Source organism: Manis javanica, chromosome 11 (assembly GCF_040802235.1).
Source record: "Manis javanica isolate MJ-LG chromosome 11, MJ_LKY, whole genome shotgun sequence".
NCBI lineage: Eukaryota > Metazoa > Chordata > Mammalia > Pholidota > Manidae > Manis > Manis javanica.
The window spans coordinates 37801864-37816499 of NC_133166.1; the positions used below are offsets into that span (position 1 = coordinate 37801864).

General features: G+C 50.1%; 1 protein-coding gene across 7 annotated transcripts in view; it reads left to right on the top strand.

Moving 5' to 3' along the window:
- OTOG (otogelin) overlaps nt 1-14636 on the top strand; it is a 78007-nt gene that overhangs the window by 56101 nt on the left and 7270 nt on the right. For 4 of the 7 annotated variants that reach the window (XM_017672674.3, XM_017672678.3, XM_073216295.1 and 1 more), the window contains 12 exons: nt 61-206; nt 736-825; nt 4006-4189; nt 5955-6175; nt 6371-6509; nt 7895-8089; nt 8301-8513; nt 9095-9199; nt 9390-9497; nt 9932-10033; nt 12986-13084; nt 14203-14243. In XM_017672674.3, the coding sequence (XP_017528163.3) occupies nt 61-206; nt 736-825; nt 4006-4189; nt 5955-6175; nt 6371-6509; nt 7895-8089; nt 8301-8513; nt 9095-9199; nt 9390-9497; nt 9932-10033; nt 12986-13084; nt 14203-14243 (1643 nt within the window). The remainder of the gene's footprint in view (nt 1-60; nt 207-735; nt 826-4005; nt 4190-5954; nt 6176-6370; nt 6510-7894; nt 8090-8300; nt 8514-9094; nt 9200-9389; nt 9498-9931; nt 10034-12985; nt 13085-14202; nt 14244-14636) is intronic. The other 3 variants (XM_017672679.3, XM_017672677.3, XR_001855034.3) reach the window with 3 other exon arrangements.

A 14636-nucleotide genomic window follows, 5' to 3' on the forward strand; every position in this document is an offset into this window, starting at 1 on the left:
GTATTTCTGGGTGGCCTTGGCCCTGGGGGCATCTGTGTATTATTCTCATCCCTACCCCAGGCCGATGCTCAATCTTTCCTGATCTGAGCTTTGTGACGTTTGATGGGAGCCATGCAGCCCTGTTCAAAGAGGCCATCTACATCCTCACCCAGAGCCCCAGAGAAATGGTCACTGTCCATGTCCTCGACTGCAAAAGCGCCAACCTGGTGACTGTCCCCTACTTCCCTTTCTAGAGGGGAGACTGAGCAGTGAGTTGGGTTTTGAGGGGTGTCAGAAGCAAGGATGTGGAGGCCCTAACAGCCGCTCCCTCTGCAGGGGTCTCCCAGAATGGGTCGTGGGGAAAGGGTGAGCAGAGAGCGCCACCTCCTGGCTCTTCCTGGAGCCTGCACCCTTCCCAGCTTGACCCAGCTGCCTGGACCCCGTGGGAGGCCCTGAAGTGCGGAGGGGCTGAGATGCCCCTCCAAGGATGTGACCTGTGGTGAAGGGTGCCGGCTGCAAGGAATCACCTCCTAGGGTCCCTCCATGAACCAGGAAGGAGGGAGCTATTATTTTGTGGGGGACAGGTCGTGAGTAAGGTCAAAGTGGAACAGAAGAGCTAGGATTCTGTGCACCACTGCACAGCTCCGATAAGTTCCCCTGCGAGCAGACAGTGGGGAGAATGTGCTCCCAGGGGCTCACCAGGAGGAGGTGCAAGGGCCGGGCCCCAGGTTGGTGAGGGCTGGGCTTTTTCTGCAGGGCCACCTGAACTGGCCCCCTTTCTGTCTGGTGATGCTGAATCTGACTCATCAGCCCCATCAGGTCACCATTGACCGCTTCAACAGGAAGGTGAGTGCCTCAAAGAGCTGCCCTCCTAGGGCAGGGCGGTAGTCAGCTGAGGGGCAGTGTGTCCAAAGTGGAGAGGCCTTGAGGCTTATTCATGACTGGGGGCAAGGGTGGGGAGGGACCTTCCTAAAGAAAAACAATGCAAAACTTGTTATATGTGGAAGTGATTTTCATTAGAATATTTGTGACCACATTAATGTCAGGGGAGGGTGTACCAGGAGGAATATTGTATGGAGAGAAAGTTAGAATGGCAAGCAAAAGTGTAGCCTTATGTGATTGTGGTTATTGTGATTCTACAATGTTTTAAAAAATATTTGGCCATGTGAGCACATTACTAGGCCTTCTTCCAGAAAGGAACTGTATAAGTGAGGGACCTTGAATTTAAGCTTCATTAGCTTCACGCTAAGCCCACCTCTGTCAAGGTGGCCAGTGGCCAGCTGCAGCCCATACTTGAGTGGTTCCCTCCCCAAGGGCCTGCATTTACTCCTCCCAAAAGGTGGGTGAGAGGGGCTGATTCATCTCCTCAGGTACCCAAGTCCTGACTCTCCCACCCATTTCTGGGTCAAGACCTGAAGCCCTTCTGTTGGAAACTTCCTTTGAACACCAGCCATGGGGGCCATCACACCCTGGGGGTTCTCAGAAATGGGGCTCTGTGAGATGGAAGCTTAAGCAAAATCTCCCTGTTTTCATCCCTTAAGTTTTAAATTTTTTCCATTAGAGAAAATGAGCTGTAACTTATGAACAGTAGAATTCACCCCTGTCAGTGTATGATTCTATGTTTTAACAAACACCCATGACCACAATCACAGTGTAGAATAGTTCACCACCCCAAACTTTGACCCATGCCACTTTGTTATCAACTCTTCTCCCACCTCCTGACAACCACTGCCTTCTGTCCCTGTGGTTTTGCCTTTTCCAGAAGGTCATCTAAGTGAAATCAGAGTCTAGAGTGAGATTCATCTCTGTTGTTGCATGTATCCTTAGTTTGTTGCTTTTGATTGTTGAGTACTATTCCACTGTATGGATGTACCACAGTGTCCATTTGCCAGCTGAAAGACACCTGGGCTGTTTCCAGTTTGGCGTGATAACAAATAAAGCTGCTGTAAATATTCACATAAAGGTTTTGTATAGATAAAGTCCCTTGGTCTGGATTGCTGGGTTGTATTGTAAGGGCATGTTTAAATTCACAATTACTTGCTAAATTTCTTTCTAAGGTGAGCATTTAACATTCCTACCGACAGTGTCTGAGAGCTCCAGGTGCTTCACAGCCTTGCTGGCACTTGGGAGCATGAGTTGTTTTGTTTTTTAAGTCATTCTCACAGATATAAAGGAAGATCTCATTGTGATTCTAATTTGCATTTCCCTAATTGCTGATAATGTTGAGTGTCTTTTGATGGGTTTATCTTCCATGGTGTATCCTCTTTGGTGAAGTGTCTGTTCCAATCTTTAGCATGTTTTAAAGATGAAGTTGTCTGTTTTATTGGGTTTTAAGAATTCTTTATATATCTTGGGTATAGGTCCTTTCTTAGGTATAAATATTATCTCCCAGTTGGTAGCATGTTTTTTGCATTCACCTGTGTCTTTCAAAAGGCAGGAGTTTTTAATTTTGATGGAGTCCAATTTATCAATTTTTGTAATGGATCATGATTTTGGTGTTTTACCTGATAAACCTTTGCCTAGCCCAAGGTCACAAATATTTGCTTTTACATTTTCTTCTAGAAGTTTTATAGTTTTAGGTATTACTTTTAGATGTATGTTGCATTTTAAGTTGGTATTTATAAATGGTATGAGGTGTGGGTTAAGGACAGGGTCAGAGGGGGCCGCTGTAGAGCTTCTGAGCTCGTTCCCTCCTTCGCTCTGTCTCTGTTACCCACTCTCACCTCTCCCCGGCCCTCTTCTCTTCGGTATTGTGCTGTGCAAACTCTGGTTATCTTGGCCTCTGTGAACTCCCAACTCTTGTCTCATAAATTCGGGGAGCCCACCAGGCTGGGCCTGGCCTCTACCTTCCTCAGCTGTGGCCTGGAAGCAATAACCTTGGGCAGTCATAAGACTCACCTCGTTTATTTCACCTTTCTCAGGCATCACAACTGTTCAAAGCCTGGAGACTATTGTTTTATATATTTTGTCAGGCTTTTTGGTTGTTTAAGACAAAAGGGTATATCCAGTCCTTATTACTCCATCTTGGTCAGAAGCTGAAGCCCAAGTCCTTCATTTTGAAACTTTTGTCTTTTGTCCTTACTTGGACTTGGAGTCTTTTGAACACAGATGAGGATGCCTAGGCTTCAGAAATGAGTGTCACACCCTGAATGGGGACAACAGTCCAGGATCATGGAGCCCAAGCTGCTGTCTGTGCAGCTAGGAAGGCTCAGGCTGTGGGAGCCTTTCCCAAGGTCAAAGTGTTTTTTCGACTGTTGGGCTTGGTGGCCCTCTACTCAACACAGTAGTTCATGTACTGGATAATTTGCAAAAGTGATTAATAAAACAGTAATTCCTGGTGTGGGAGGAGGTCTGAAGTCATCATAAATATTTTAAAATCCGAATCTTTTCATCTCCCTTTTCTATAGAGTAAAACTAGTAATCCATAATACATACAATTTAACCTTGCCAATATGTAGCAGAAGTTGCTTTGCATTTAAAGTGTTTGAAAGAATTAGGGTGTGTTGCATATTTAACAAACATGGATTGAGCCCCAATTTATGTCAGGCCCAAAGGCAGGAGGTGCTGAGAATTCAAATGTGAATCACACATAGCTTCTGTCCTTAAGAAACTCATGGTCTGTTGAGGGCCTTGATTCTGTTCTAGTGGTCAGTACACAGGTGGGGAGACCGCGCAGAAGGGGTGCTCAACCTAGAGGCTGGGATTAGGGAAAATCTCCTAGAAGAAAAGGTCTGAATAGACTCAAGAAAGAAGAGAATGATTAGAAGGGCTGAGGATTTGTGTTTATTTGTGCATAGAGAGGCAGCCTGCCCCCAGCTGGTGCATTTCTTGTTTCACTGTTTTGTGCTCACAAAAATGTTTTCAGAATCCTTCTATGCCACCTTGGACTATGTTTTATCCACATGTGCCTAAAACAGAGCCTTTCATATAGCAGGTTCTTAATAACTGTGTGTTGGATAAATGGGTGGGTGGATGGAATGACAGATGGACAAGCTGTGCTCACATTGAATGCTCTCCCCCAACAAGGTGATTGTGGACTCACAGCTTGTGGGCCCCCCCATGAGCAGGCATGGGTTCAGAATTGAGGACACAGGCCACATGTACGTGATCCGGACGCCATCACACATCCAGATCCAGTGGCTCCACAGCTCAGGACTCATGATCCTGGAGGCCAGCAAAACCAGCGAAGCCCAGGGTCGTGGTCTGTGCGGTGAGGAGGGCCCCTGCTGGGGGGAGAGCCATGCTTCCTGGGCCCACCTCTGTCCCCACACACGAGTTCCCCTGGATCAGTGAAAGGTGGGACAGAGTGCCAGGCCAGAGACAGGAGCAGCAGAGCTGCCAGGGCAGGCAGGCCCAATGTCTGGTGTTCTGGGGCTGGACCTGCGAGCAGAGAGATGGCTCAGGGATCTGGCCTCAGCCAGTTGTCACTTCAGCCAGGATTGTCTGTCAGCTTCCTTGATAGTTTCCTAATACCAAATAATCCTTCCTGTCTGCATATGCCTGGGCACTTTACAAAGCACTTCCACACTCTGATCTCACTTATACCAGGTCATCCACACAATAGCTCTGAGACACGGCCATTGAGCTAAAGAAGAAAGGGGGCTCAGAGAGGTTAAGTGGCTTGCTGAAGGTCACACAGCTGAGCTGCCACAGCACATTGAACTAGTGCTCTGCAGACCACAGCATCATTGCAGAGAGCATGCTCTGAAGGACCAGTGTACTTTGATTAAAAAAAGGGGTATAGGAGGAATTCGAGTGTAGACTGCTGCCCTTTGCAGGGGCAGAAGGACATGGGTCCTTTAAGGCACTCCGCGACAGACCGCACTGATTATGATGATGGTCGACATAGGAATACTTACAGAAACGCACATATTTGTGTTCCCTCCAGTCATGAATCTTCACCCACTGTGTTCATTCATACTCATGTTCCTGTATTCAAAATGCCCTCTATGCATGAGCTGACACAGGTAGGTCTGCTCCACGCTCATTCTTTCATTTGTGCCACACATATTTACCATGTTCCAATCCCTGGGGATGGAACACTAGGCAAAACAGACAAAATCCCTGTCTTGTGAAGCTCCCGCTCTCCCTGACGGCTCTCCTTAAACACACACCCCACCACTCCCACCTCTGCCACCCTTTCTTACCATTTCTTCCTCCTACTATTCATGCCTGGCAAGGAGCGCTATGGCCAGCAGTTGTCTGGAGGGTCAGCTTCTCCCTAGGACACATTTGGGACACCCTTTTGTAACTCAAATCCAAAACCAAAACTATGACCACTGGGACCATTGATACAATCTGAGGGGGTTGTTTAATCATGCTTTATATTCACAACACTAGTGTCTGGAGGTGTCAGAGCAAAAGTCAGCAAATTTATCTCTATTTGGGATCCCGGGCACCCTGCTAGGCAACATGGAGGAATATCAAGAGAGTGAGACTCTGTAGAGGAAAACGAGTCTTGCACTCAGAGAGCAAGGCGGGGGCAAAGCAGACCTGTCTACAGACCTGGGATGGCCACAGGTGGGCCTGTCTGAGAAAGTGCTTTAAGTGGAGGGAACAGCATAAGCAAAGTCAAGGGCAGGGACATGTGTGTGTGGAGCCTAGAGTGAGAGATGAAGTTGGAAGTTAAGGTCATGTGAGAATCTGTGACAGATAAACTCCAGCCTGGCCCTTATATATATGCACTTTTCTATGTATTTTCAGTTTATATATGCATCTTTCTTAATCATTTGAAAGTATGTTTGAGACATTGTAACCCTTTATCCCTAAATACTTTGGTATGTATTTCTCCTAAACAAAGATGTTTTCTTATACAGCAGGTTTCTTCATTTCTTTGTGCCTTGTTTCTCTCATCTATAAAATGAAGATAATAGTAATACTGGCCTCAAAAAATTGTGAGGAATATGCCAAGTGACAGCTGGGAACCTGGGAGTGGTGATGATTATGTTTATTGGGATACTTCCACCCCTTTTTAGGTATCTGTGATGGAGATGCAGCCAATGACCTCACCCTGGAGGATGGTTCTGTGGTGGGTGGGGACGAGGACCCTGCTCCCTTCCTGGACAGCTGGCAGGTGCCCAGCTCCCTGACCTCAGTGGGCCAGACCCGCTTCCGCCCAGAGAGCTGTGCCACAGCCGACTGCTCACCCTGCCTTCGCATGGTGTCTAACCGCACCTTCAGCTCCTGCCACCGCTTTGTATGTGTCACCCAGCCCAGCGTGGGGGGGACCTCCCGGGCTGGGAGTGGCAACGTCTACCACCCGCACCCTGGAGGAGGTGTTGAGCTTGGATGGCACTGGGACTCCACAGAAGCCCCTGGGCAGGGCTGGGAGGCAGCATGCCCTGCGACATGGGGAATTGGGTAGGCAGCACTGTCTCATGCACGTTCCCAGGTTTCCCCAGCATCGTTCTGTGAGCTGTGGATCCGAGACACCAAGTATGTGCAGCAGCCCTGCGTGGCACTGACTGTGTATGTGGCTATGTGCCACAAGTTCCACGTGTGCATCGAGTGGCGGCGCTCTGACTACTGTCGTGAGTTGCAGGGCAGGGGCAGCCGGATGGCGGAATGTTGCTTCTGTTGCCCCCACCCACTGTCTGAGTGGGCAAAGGGCTCACAGACCTGAGTCCATGTCTTGGCTTCCCCAGGTCTAAATAGTCATTCATTCATTCATTCATTTATTCATTCATTTTAATCAATAAATTCATAAATATTTTATAGATTAATCTGTAAATATATTAGTAAGTTAACAAAACTTTTATTACAATTATAAATCAAATGAATATTATTTGTTCATTATTTAATTTCTTTGAGTCTCCTTACCTCATCTGTGAAATGCGGACACTATTAATATTAAGCTCCCTCTAAGATTGTGTTGAAGAATGCATGAGATAATGTGTACAGGTTACCATCCAGTCAACGGTAGCTCCACCCTCTTAATGTTTGCGTATCTTTCTCTTTTTTGGTCTCTCCCCTCCTTCCTTGAGGATGGAAGTGAGCTTTGCCTTGTCCCTACCCTGATCGGTTTACATTAGTGAGGCAGGCAGGGGTGGACTGGCCTGTAGTAGTCTGACAAATGTGAACACGTCCAGAAGGCTGGGAAGAGCCCACAGGAAGACCACACCTATACTCTGACAAATAGTAGATGAAAAGACAAAATCAAGAATAGAGTTTTTCAAACTGTGGATCCCAACTCAGTGGGTATGAAATCAACTTTAGCCATCAGAACCAGCATTAGAAAAATGCAATAGAATAGTAATACACAGTGTGCATACTGTACCTAGAAAGATTAAGTATTATTTCATTACATAACAGTAACTCTCAATCCCACTACCTTTTGAAATCCCCCAGGAAATTTCAAAAATGATTAATGTTTGGGTTCTACAATCAGATTACAGTTCAGTTAGTCTAAGGTAGGATCCTGGCTATGGTATTTCAAAAGCTCCCAAGTGAATCTTCTGCAGTTGGGTTTGAAGATCACTGTTCTACATGCATGTGTGTATGGGACCACAATGTAAAATCTACTCTTTAAAGTCAAGAAAGTTTGAAAACACTGATCTAGAGGAAGGGGTTGGCAAAGGTATTCTGTAAAGGACCGCAGAGTAAATATTTGTGGCTTTTGGGGCCATATGGTCTCTGTCACAGTTACTCAAATCTTCACCTTTACAATACAGAAACAGCCAGATACAATAGGTAAATGAATGGGTGTAACTGTGTTTCAATAAAAGTTTATTTGCAAAGTCAGGAAGCAGGCCAGATTTGGGCTGTGGGCTGCACCTTGCTGACTCTGATCTAGAGGAGGGAGGTGATGACACCCAGCCGCTTTGCCCTCTCGGTCGAGGCACAGATGATGCTCTAAGGCCCCTCCTCACCCTGCCTGGGGTCTGACCTAGGCCTGGTGTCTGCTCTGTTCCTACAGCCTTCCTCTGCTCCAGTGACTCTGTATACCAGGCATGTGTAGCAGCCTGTGAACCCCCTGAGACTTGCCAGGATAGGATGCTGGCTCCACTGGACCCAGAGCAGTGCCAGGTGCTGGGTGAGGGCTGTGTCTGCTCTGAGGGCACCATCTTGCACCGGCGCCACTCGGCACTCTGTGTCCCTGAGGAAAAGTGCGGTAGGTTCCTCCCCTCCCCAGCTGGCGCCCTCCAAAGCTGGCCTTACCCTGGTCTCCTTTGCACTTCTGCTGCCCATTAGAAGACCCACCTCATCCCTCCAGGTTTGCTTTGGGGGGGGGCACTTGGTGTCCCAGGGAGGGTGTAGTCAGTACAGCCTGGGGTTCCCCAGCCTCCTCAGTCCCCTGTGCCTCACCATGCACCCCGCTACAGCCTGCACCGACAGCACAGGGGTGCCTCGGGCCCTGGGGGAGACCTGGAACAGCTCCCTCAGCGGCTGCTGCCAGCAGCAGTGCCAAGCTCTGGACACCATTGTCCCCCTGGACCCGGACTGCCCAGGCCCCCGTCCTGAGAGCTGCCCCCGTTTTGGAGAGGTGGCCCTGCTCCTGCCCACCGAGGATCCCTGCTGCCTGGGGACTGTTTGTGGTGAGTCCCACCCTTCACTTCCCTGGACCTCAACTGTACGATGGCCGAAAGGCTCCAGCTCTGCCTACTGACTTTGATGGATAGGACAAGGCCCAGGAGAATGAAAGAGTCTTGTGGGGGTGCACTTGGGGGAGTGGAGCATCTGGCCTGGGGGCAGGAACCACACCCTGTAAGTATGCAGTTGGGCTGAGAGGTTCAGGCTGCGAGGCTCGGCAGCCTGGTGGGCGTCCTCCACCACCCTGCAGCTTTGTGACCTTGGCAGGTCACTGAGCACCCTCTGTACCTTCAATGATTCTCCTGTAACATGAGGCTGACAATAGCACCCACCTTCTGGGTTGTTGCAAGAAATATACAAGTTAATGCTAATCTAGAAGAGTGGCTGGCACATGGCCCATCTCAATGAACATTAACTTTTAATGCTCTTCTGTCTGAGTCCTGGACCTTCTTTGTGACCCTCAGAGGTCCCTTCCAGGAACCTCGAGGCTGAGGGGAGTAATGGGGACAAGCTGTCCAGGGGCTGGGCAGGGCTGGAGGCTTGGGGCCCCAGGCTCCAGGTGACAGGCCCTGTGCCCCTGGGCCAGTGTGTAACCAGACTCTGTGTGAAGGCTTCACCCCCACCTGCCGGCCAGGCCACCGACTCCTCACCCACTTCCAGGAGGACTCCTGCTGCCCCAGCTACAGCTGTGGTGAGAGGCCCAGGGCAGGGAGAGTGGAATAGCTACCCCTGGGGCTGTGGGAGTCCTGCAGCTGGGCCAGGGGAGCAAGGACAGCTCTAGGGACTGGGTTCTGGCTGGAGATTAGGGCAGAGCCAGGGTGGGGGCTCGGGCGTGGCCAGACAGGGCCTGCTCCCAGCACCCAATTCTGTCTCGTCCCCAGAGTGTGACCCAGACCTGTGTGAGGCACAGCTGGTCCCCAGCTGCCGCCCGGATCAAATCCTGATCGCAGGCCGCCTGGGGGATTCGTGCTGCACCTCCTACTTCTGCGGTGGGTGGACATGCCATCAGATGTCAGCATGCACACCTGGGCTGCAGCGGCCCCCTGCCCCACCCCTGCCCCCTTGGGGTGCTGGAGGAAAGGGTGGGGGTCTTCAGGTGGGGTGGGCACATGGAGAAGGGTGAGCTCTCTGTCCAGAAAGAAGTATAGGAGGAAGAGGAAACTGGCCTGGCTTCATCCCATACATTACTGGGCACGAGGAAATTGGTGTTTGTTCATGTAAGACTTCAGGTGGACATGAGGAAGAACTTAACATTCTGACCCCAGGACAGGTCACATGGGACCATGAATACTGCTGTTAGGCCAGCTCCCACCGCACTTTGGTTTTAGGTGCCCCCCACTTCCACTGCCACTAAGCAACCTGCTCTGTACCAAGCCCCAGTGAGGGGGACTGCTGTGATAGCCACAGCCCCTCTCCCCCTCAGCCTGTGGCGACTGTCCAGATCTGATCCCGGAGTGCCAGGAAGGGGAGGCGCTCACTGTGGACAGGAACACCACAGGGCTGTGCTGCCCTCTCTACCAGTGCGGTGAGTCCTGGCTGGACATGTGGGCCATGGCTGGAAGGGGATTGGGGACCTCTATGTGCCAGGGGGCCCCTTCACAAAGTCCTCACCTCAGAAGCAGGCCGAGTTCAACAGGGAGCCCCCAGGTCATGAGCGCCAAAGTGTAGAGCAGCCTAAGCCGGGATGAAGGACCTCCCCAACCAACCCCTACCCTCGCCACACCCGACTCCACCCGCTGCCTGCCCTCAGGAAGCTGGGCCAGACCATGGGAGCCCAGGCTGTGACACAGTTGGCTCTGAGGCATAATGAGAGGTCCATGGAGGCCCCAAGGGTCATGCAGAGGCCTGGGTTAAGGGACAAACACTTGGGCCACCCCTATATCCCCAGCACTAATTCTCAGTCCTCATTCTCTTTCTGACTAAGGGCCCTGCTTTGGGGTCCCTTTCGCTGCTGTGTTACCATAGTGCCAGCACAGGGAGGCTGCAGTTCTGTAACACCAAAGCAGCCAGATGCAATAGGTAATGATGGGTGTGGCTGTGTTCTGGTGAGACTATTTGCAAAATCGGGCAGCAGGCCAGATTTGGGCTGTGCGCTGCGCCTTGCTGACTCTGATCTAGAGGAAGGAGGCAAAGACACCCAGCCCCTTGGCCCTCTGTGCTAAAGCACTGATGATGCCCTGAGCTCCCTCTTTGCCCCCTGGAGTCTGACCTAGGCCTGGTGCCCAATGAGCCCCTACAGCCTTTCTGTGCCGTAGCCCAAGAGGCCCTGTGGCTTGAAGCCTCTGAATCTCTTTTATCTCACAATGGCAAATAGAATGGGCCCCTCCTAATATTTTCACAGAACATGGTACCTTACTATGGTTTACTCTACACATAGTACGTTAACAGTATCTATTAAGCAATAGCACCTATTAAGTACAGCCCAGTATGGTGAACTTGAAGCCAACTTAACGGACAAAGATTTAAAAAATGGTTAAAGTTAAATATGACTCAAATGCACACTGACTGCAGGAAAAATGTGAGTGAAGCTCACTTGCACAGAGCAGTGTAGGTGAGGACCCTCCACCAGGGCACCCCAAAGGCAGCCCTGACTGCTTCAATGTCAAGAACCAACTTTTGAAAAAATGTAGGCTTCCATGGAGAGATCCCACATGACCGGGTCACACCTGACCAACAGGCTCCACCTGGGGTCTCAGAGCCCACTGAGCAGTGGGTCAGCATTCTCCCTGTCCTCCCATTCTCTCTCCTCCTTCTATTTGTCTTTTCCTCCGGCCTCTGCAGCCTCCTTCTCTCGTGCCCAGGCTTTCTCAGGAGGCGGTCTGGTAAGGTGGGATGAGCACACGACAGTCGATCAGTCATGGCTTAGAGGCCCAGTTTTGCCATTTACTAGCTGTGTGGCCTGTGGCTAGTTACTAACTCTTTGAGCCAAGGTTTCTCATTTGTAAAATGGTGATAAGATTATGTGTCTTGAGGAGCTGTTGAGAAAATTAGAGATAATACAGGTAAAGTAACTAATGGGCCTTAGCCTCCAGTAGGAGCTCAATAAAGGGAGACTATTGATGCAGTCCTTTCTCCCAGTCTTCATTATGCTCTTATCACAAAAGCACCATGTATGCCTTGCACAAAGCCTAGAATCCAAGTGAATACAAGAAAATTAAAATACTGTCTTCCTATCACCTATTTTCTCATCGGCACTTTAGCACAATCCTCCCAGATATTCTCTGTGCCTTTATATAAATGTGTTCCTGTCAAGATGAGGTCATGCTGTACATGTTTTTAACCAGCTATTTTCAGTTAATGATCTTTACCTTCCCATGTTGATACATTTTCAAGGTATATCATACTCAGTCTATGATTCTCCCGGTTTGTCCAATCCAGGACCACACATTAACAGTGGCTCTCTTAAATATCCTTTAATCTAGCACAGGTCCCTTTTTCTGTATGATACTAAATTATAGATTTGGGGCTGTGGCCCTTCAGAATCCAACTTCTGTATTTATTCAGTTGCTTCCTCTAGGAACTGTTCACCTTGCTCCCCTATCCTCTGTGCTTCCTGGATGCTGGAAGTTAGTTAGGTCTAAGACTCGGTGGATTTAAGTTACAAATTTTGGGCTAGACAGTTAATGAGCTTCATATACATCCCATGAGGAGACACATGCTCTCTGGCTGAGCCACTGTAACTGAGGCTAACCTTGGCCCTGGATCAGGGTGGTGACGGTCCGATCCCTCCATCTTACATTTATGTTTTTCAGCCACAAAGTCACCCATTACTTTGACCCTGTACAAATGTCCTTCTCCCCTTCCACCTCATAATTTTATGGAACATCAATTGATAATCCTTAGCTGTGCCAATAATCTTCCAGTCAATCCAATAAGTCTTGACAGTTTAGCAAACAAGTCTTAACCCTTTCAGCACTGACCCTTGTACCTCTCCTCCTCACCAAAAACGTGTGCCCAGGGATTCCCTCCGTCTTTGCCTTGTCCCTCAGTACTTGAGGATGGCCCAGGAACCCAGAACTAAGAGGGGACTGCCTGAAGAGTAGGGAGAAGGCAAGCATGAGCCTCAGGGCATAGTGCAGGCGGGAGCAGAGCAGGCTCAGCGGGGCTGCAGGTGGACGGAAGAGTTGTGTTCTCCCATAGAGGGAACCATTCCTGTCAGTGGAGCTCACCCCCATCACTGTCCCCATCTGATGGCCGCTCTCAGTGTGACACAGAATCCAGGGGAGGGAAGGCCCAGTTGAGTGACTTAAAGGTTGTCACATTGCCACGTTGCTAATGCCTCATTGCACCAGAAGTAGGGCCTCCTCAAGTAGTTCTACAGAGAGACTTCTTCCCTGGACTCCAGCCACAGAAGGCGTCTGGGGGAGACCTAAGGAGGAGCCGGGAGGTAACTCCTCCTCAGCTGATGTTGCCTCTCTGGGCAGTCATGCCGCAGGGGTCTGCAGCTGATGTGGCCCCTGCCTTCCCTCCTTCATAGTGTGTGAGAGCTTCCGCTGTCCTCAAGTGCAGTGCAGCCTGGGGACAGCCCTGGTGGAGGTGTGGGGCCCGGACCGCTGCTGCCCCTACAAGTCCTGTGGTGAGTCCCCAGACAGGGGCGCCCCTCCCAAAGGCAGAGGTCCAGGGCCCCTGTGAAGAGGGACGGGAGGGGAGGAATGGGGCCCACCCACTGTCCTCCTGCTCAGATTCTATCCCTCCAGGGTCACCAGAGGGAAGCCAGCAAAATTCTTTCCCCCTGCATCTGCTCTCTGACTGCCCAGCATTGCTACATCTTTTTCTCCCCAAGATAAAAGAAGGGAAAAAAGCAAGTTCACTGTTCCAAAGAGGTTTTCATCTTAAAAAGTCTTTTAGCAACTATCTGATAGTAAACATGATTTTTGTTAAAATTCACCTTAAACCCTTATGAAAAACAGGTGGGGGTTCAATAAGCAATAATGAACACCAATGAGCTTTATATAAAAATGTTATTTAAAAAGAGTTGAGAAAACTCTATTTTGCATCTGGATTTTTCACTTCTTCCAGGCCTAGAATGTAAATGTCATAAGGGCAGAGATTTTAGTCTGTTATATTCATTGCTCTTTGTCCCCAAAGCACAGAGAAAGCTCAGCATATAGTAAGTGCTTAAAACTATTTGCTGCATGAGTGAGTGACCCAGAAGGGTGTTTCCCAGAAACCCTGACCTTGAGTTGTCCTCACTCTGAACCTAGAGACAGTGTAGCCCTCAAGTTTGCTAGTGGTGCCTCAGCACTTGGCCCTTTGCAGCTCCAAGCTGGCCCTCCCTTGAGCAAAGGCCTGGAGCAGTAGGACTGAGCTTGCTGGAACATACAGATGGGCAATACAGATGGTCAGAAGTTCCACCCTTGCTGTGTCCATTCCTGGAGAAGCCCCACATTTACTCTAGAACAGTCTCTCCGGAGGCCGGGGAGGGATGAAGCCCGGACAACTCAAGGGAACCTGTGATGGGCCCCTCTGCCTGCTTATCGTCACCCCATAATTGGTGTGAAGCTCCGCATTAGGACCCATCAGCTTTGTGCCCTGGCTCCTGCTAGGGCAGCTGCAGCCCCCATGCAGGGATGGAGGAAGGCTGAGATTTCAGTTCCTTCCCCCCAGCTCCCACCCAGGTGTGGGAGCCCAGGGAAGTTCCACCCTAACCCAGACGCCTCTGGTGAGGTGGTCCTGGCCCCTCCTGTTTTTCAGAGTGTGACTGCAACACAATCCCAGTGCCCCGGTGCCATCTGGTATGGGAACCCAGCTCCCGCCCACTCTCCCTGGTCGGCCTCCCCTTCTCCTTTCCTCTTATCCCTTCCCCTGGAAACCCCATTCCTTTAACCTAGTGCCAGGAGCCTTGGACTGCAAGTCAGCATTCTTGCCCCAAGCTCTGCCTCCTGAGCACATTTGCAAAGTGGGCGTGATCATGCTTCAGAGCTGTGGGGAGGCTTAGGCACAATGACAGTGACAGTGGTGGTGGTGGTGGTGGTGGCGGAATGGGGAGGAGGGTGGGTTAGTGTAAAGACGGCGAGAGTGGTGGAGACGGTGGAGAGGATGCTCATGATGGTAGCTAATGTGCATGAGAGCTCACTATATGCCAGAAGCTTTCCTAGGCCTTTATGTATATCATACAATTAGTTCTC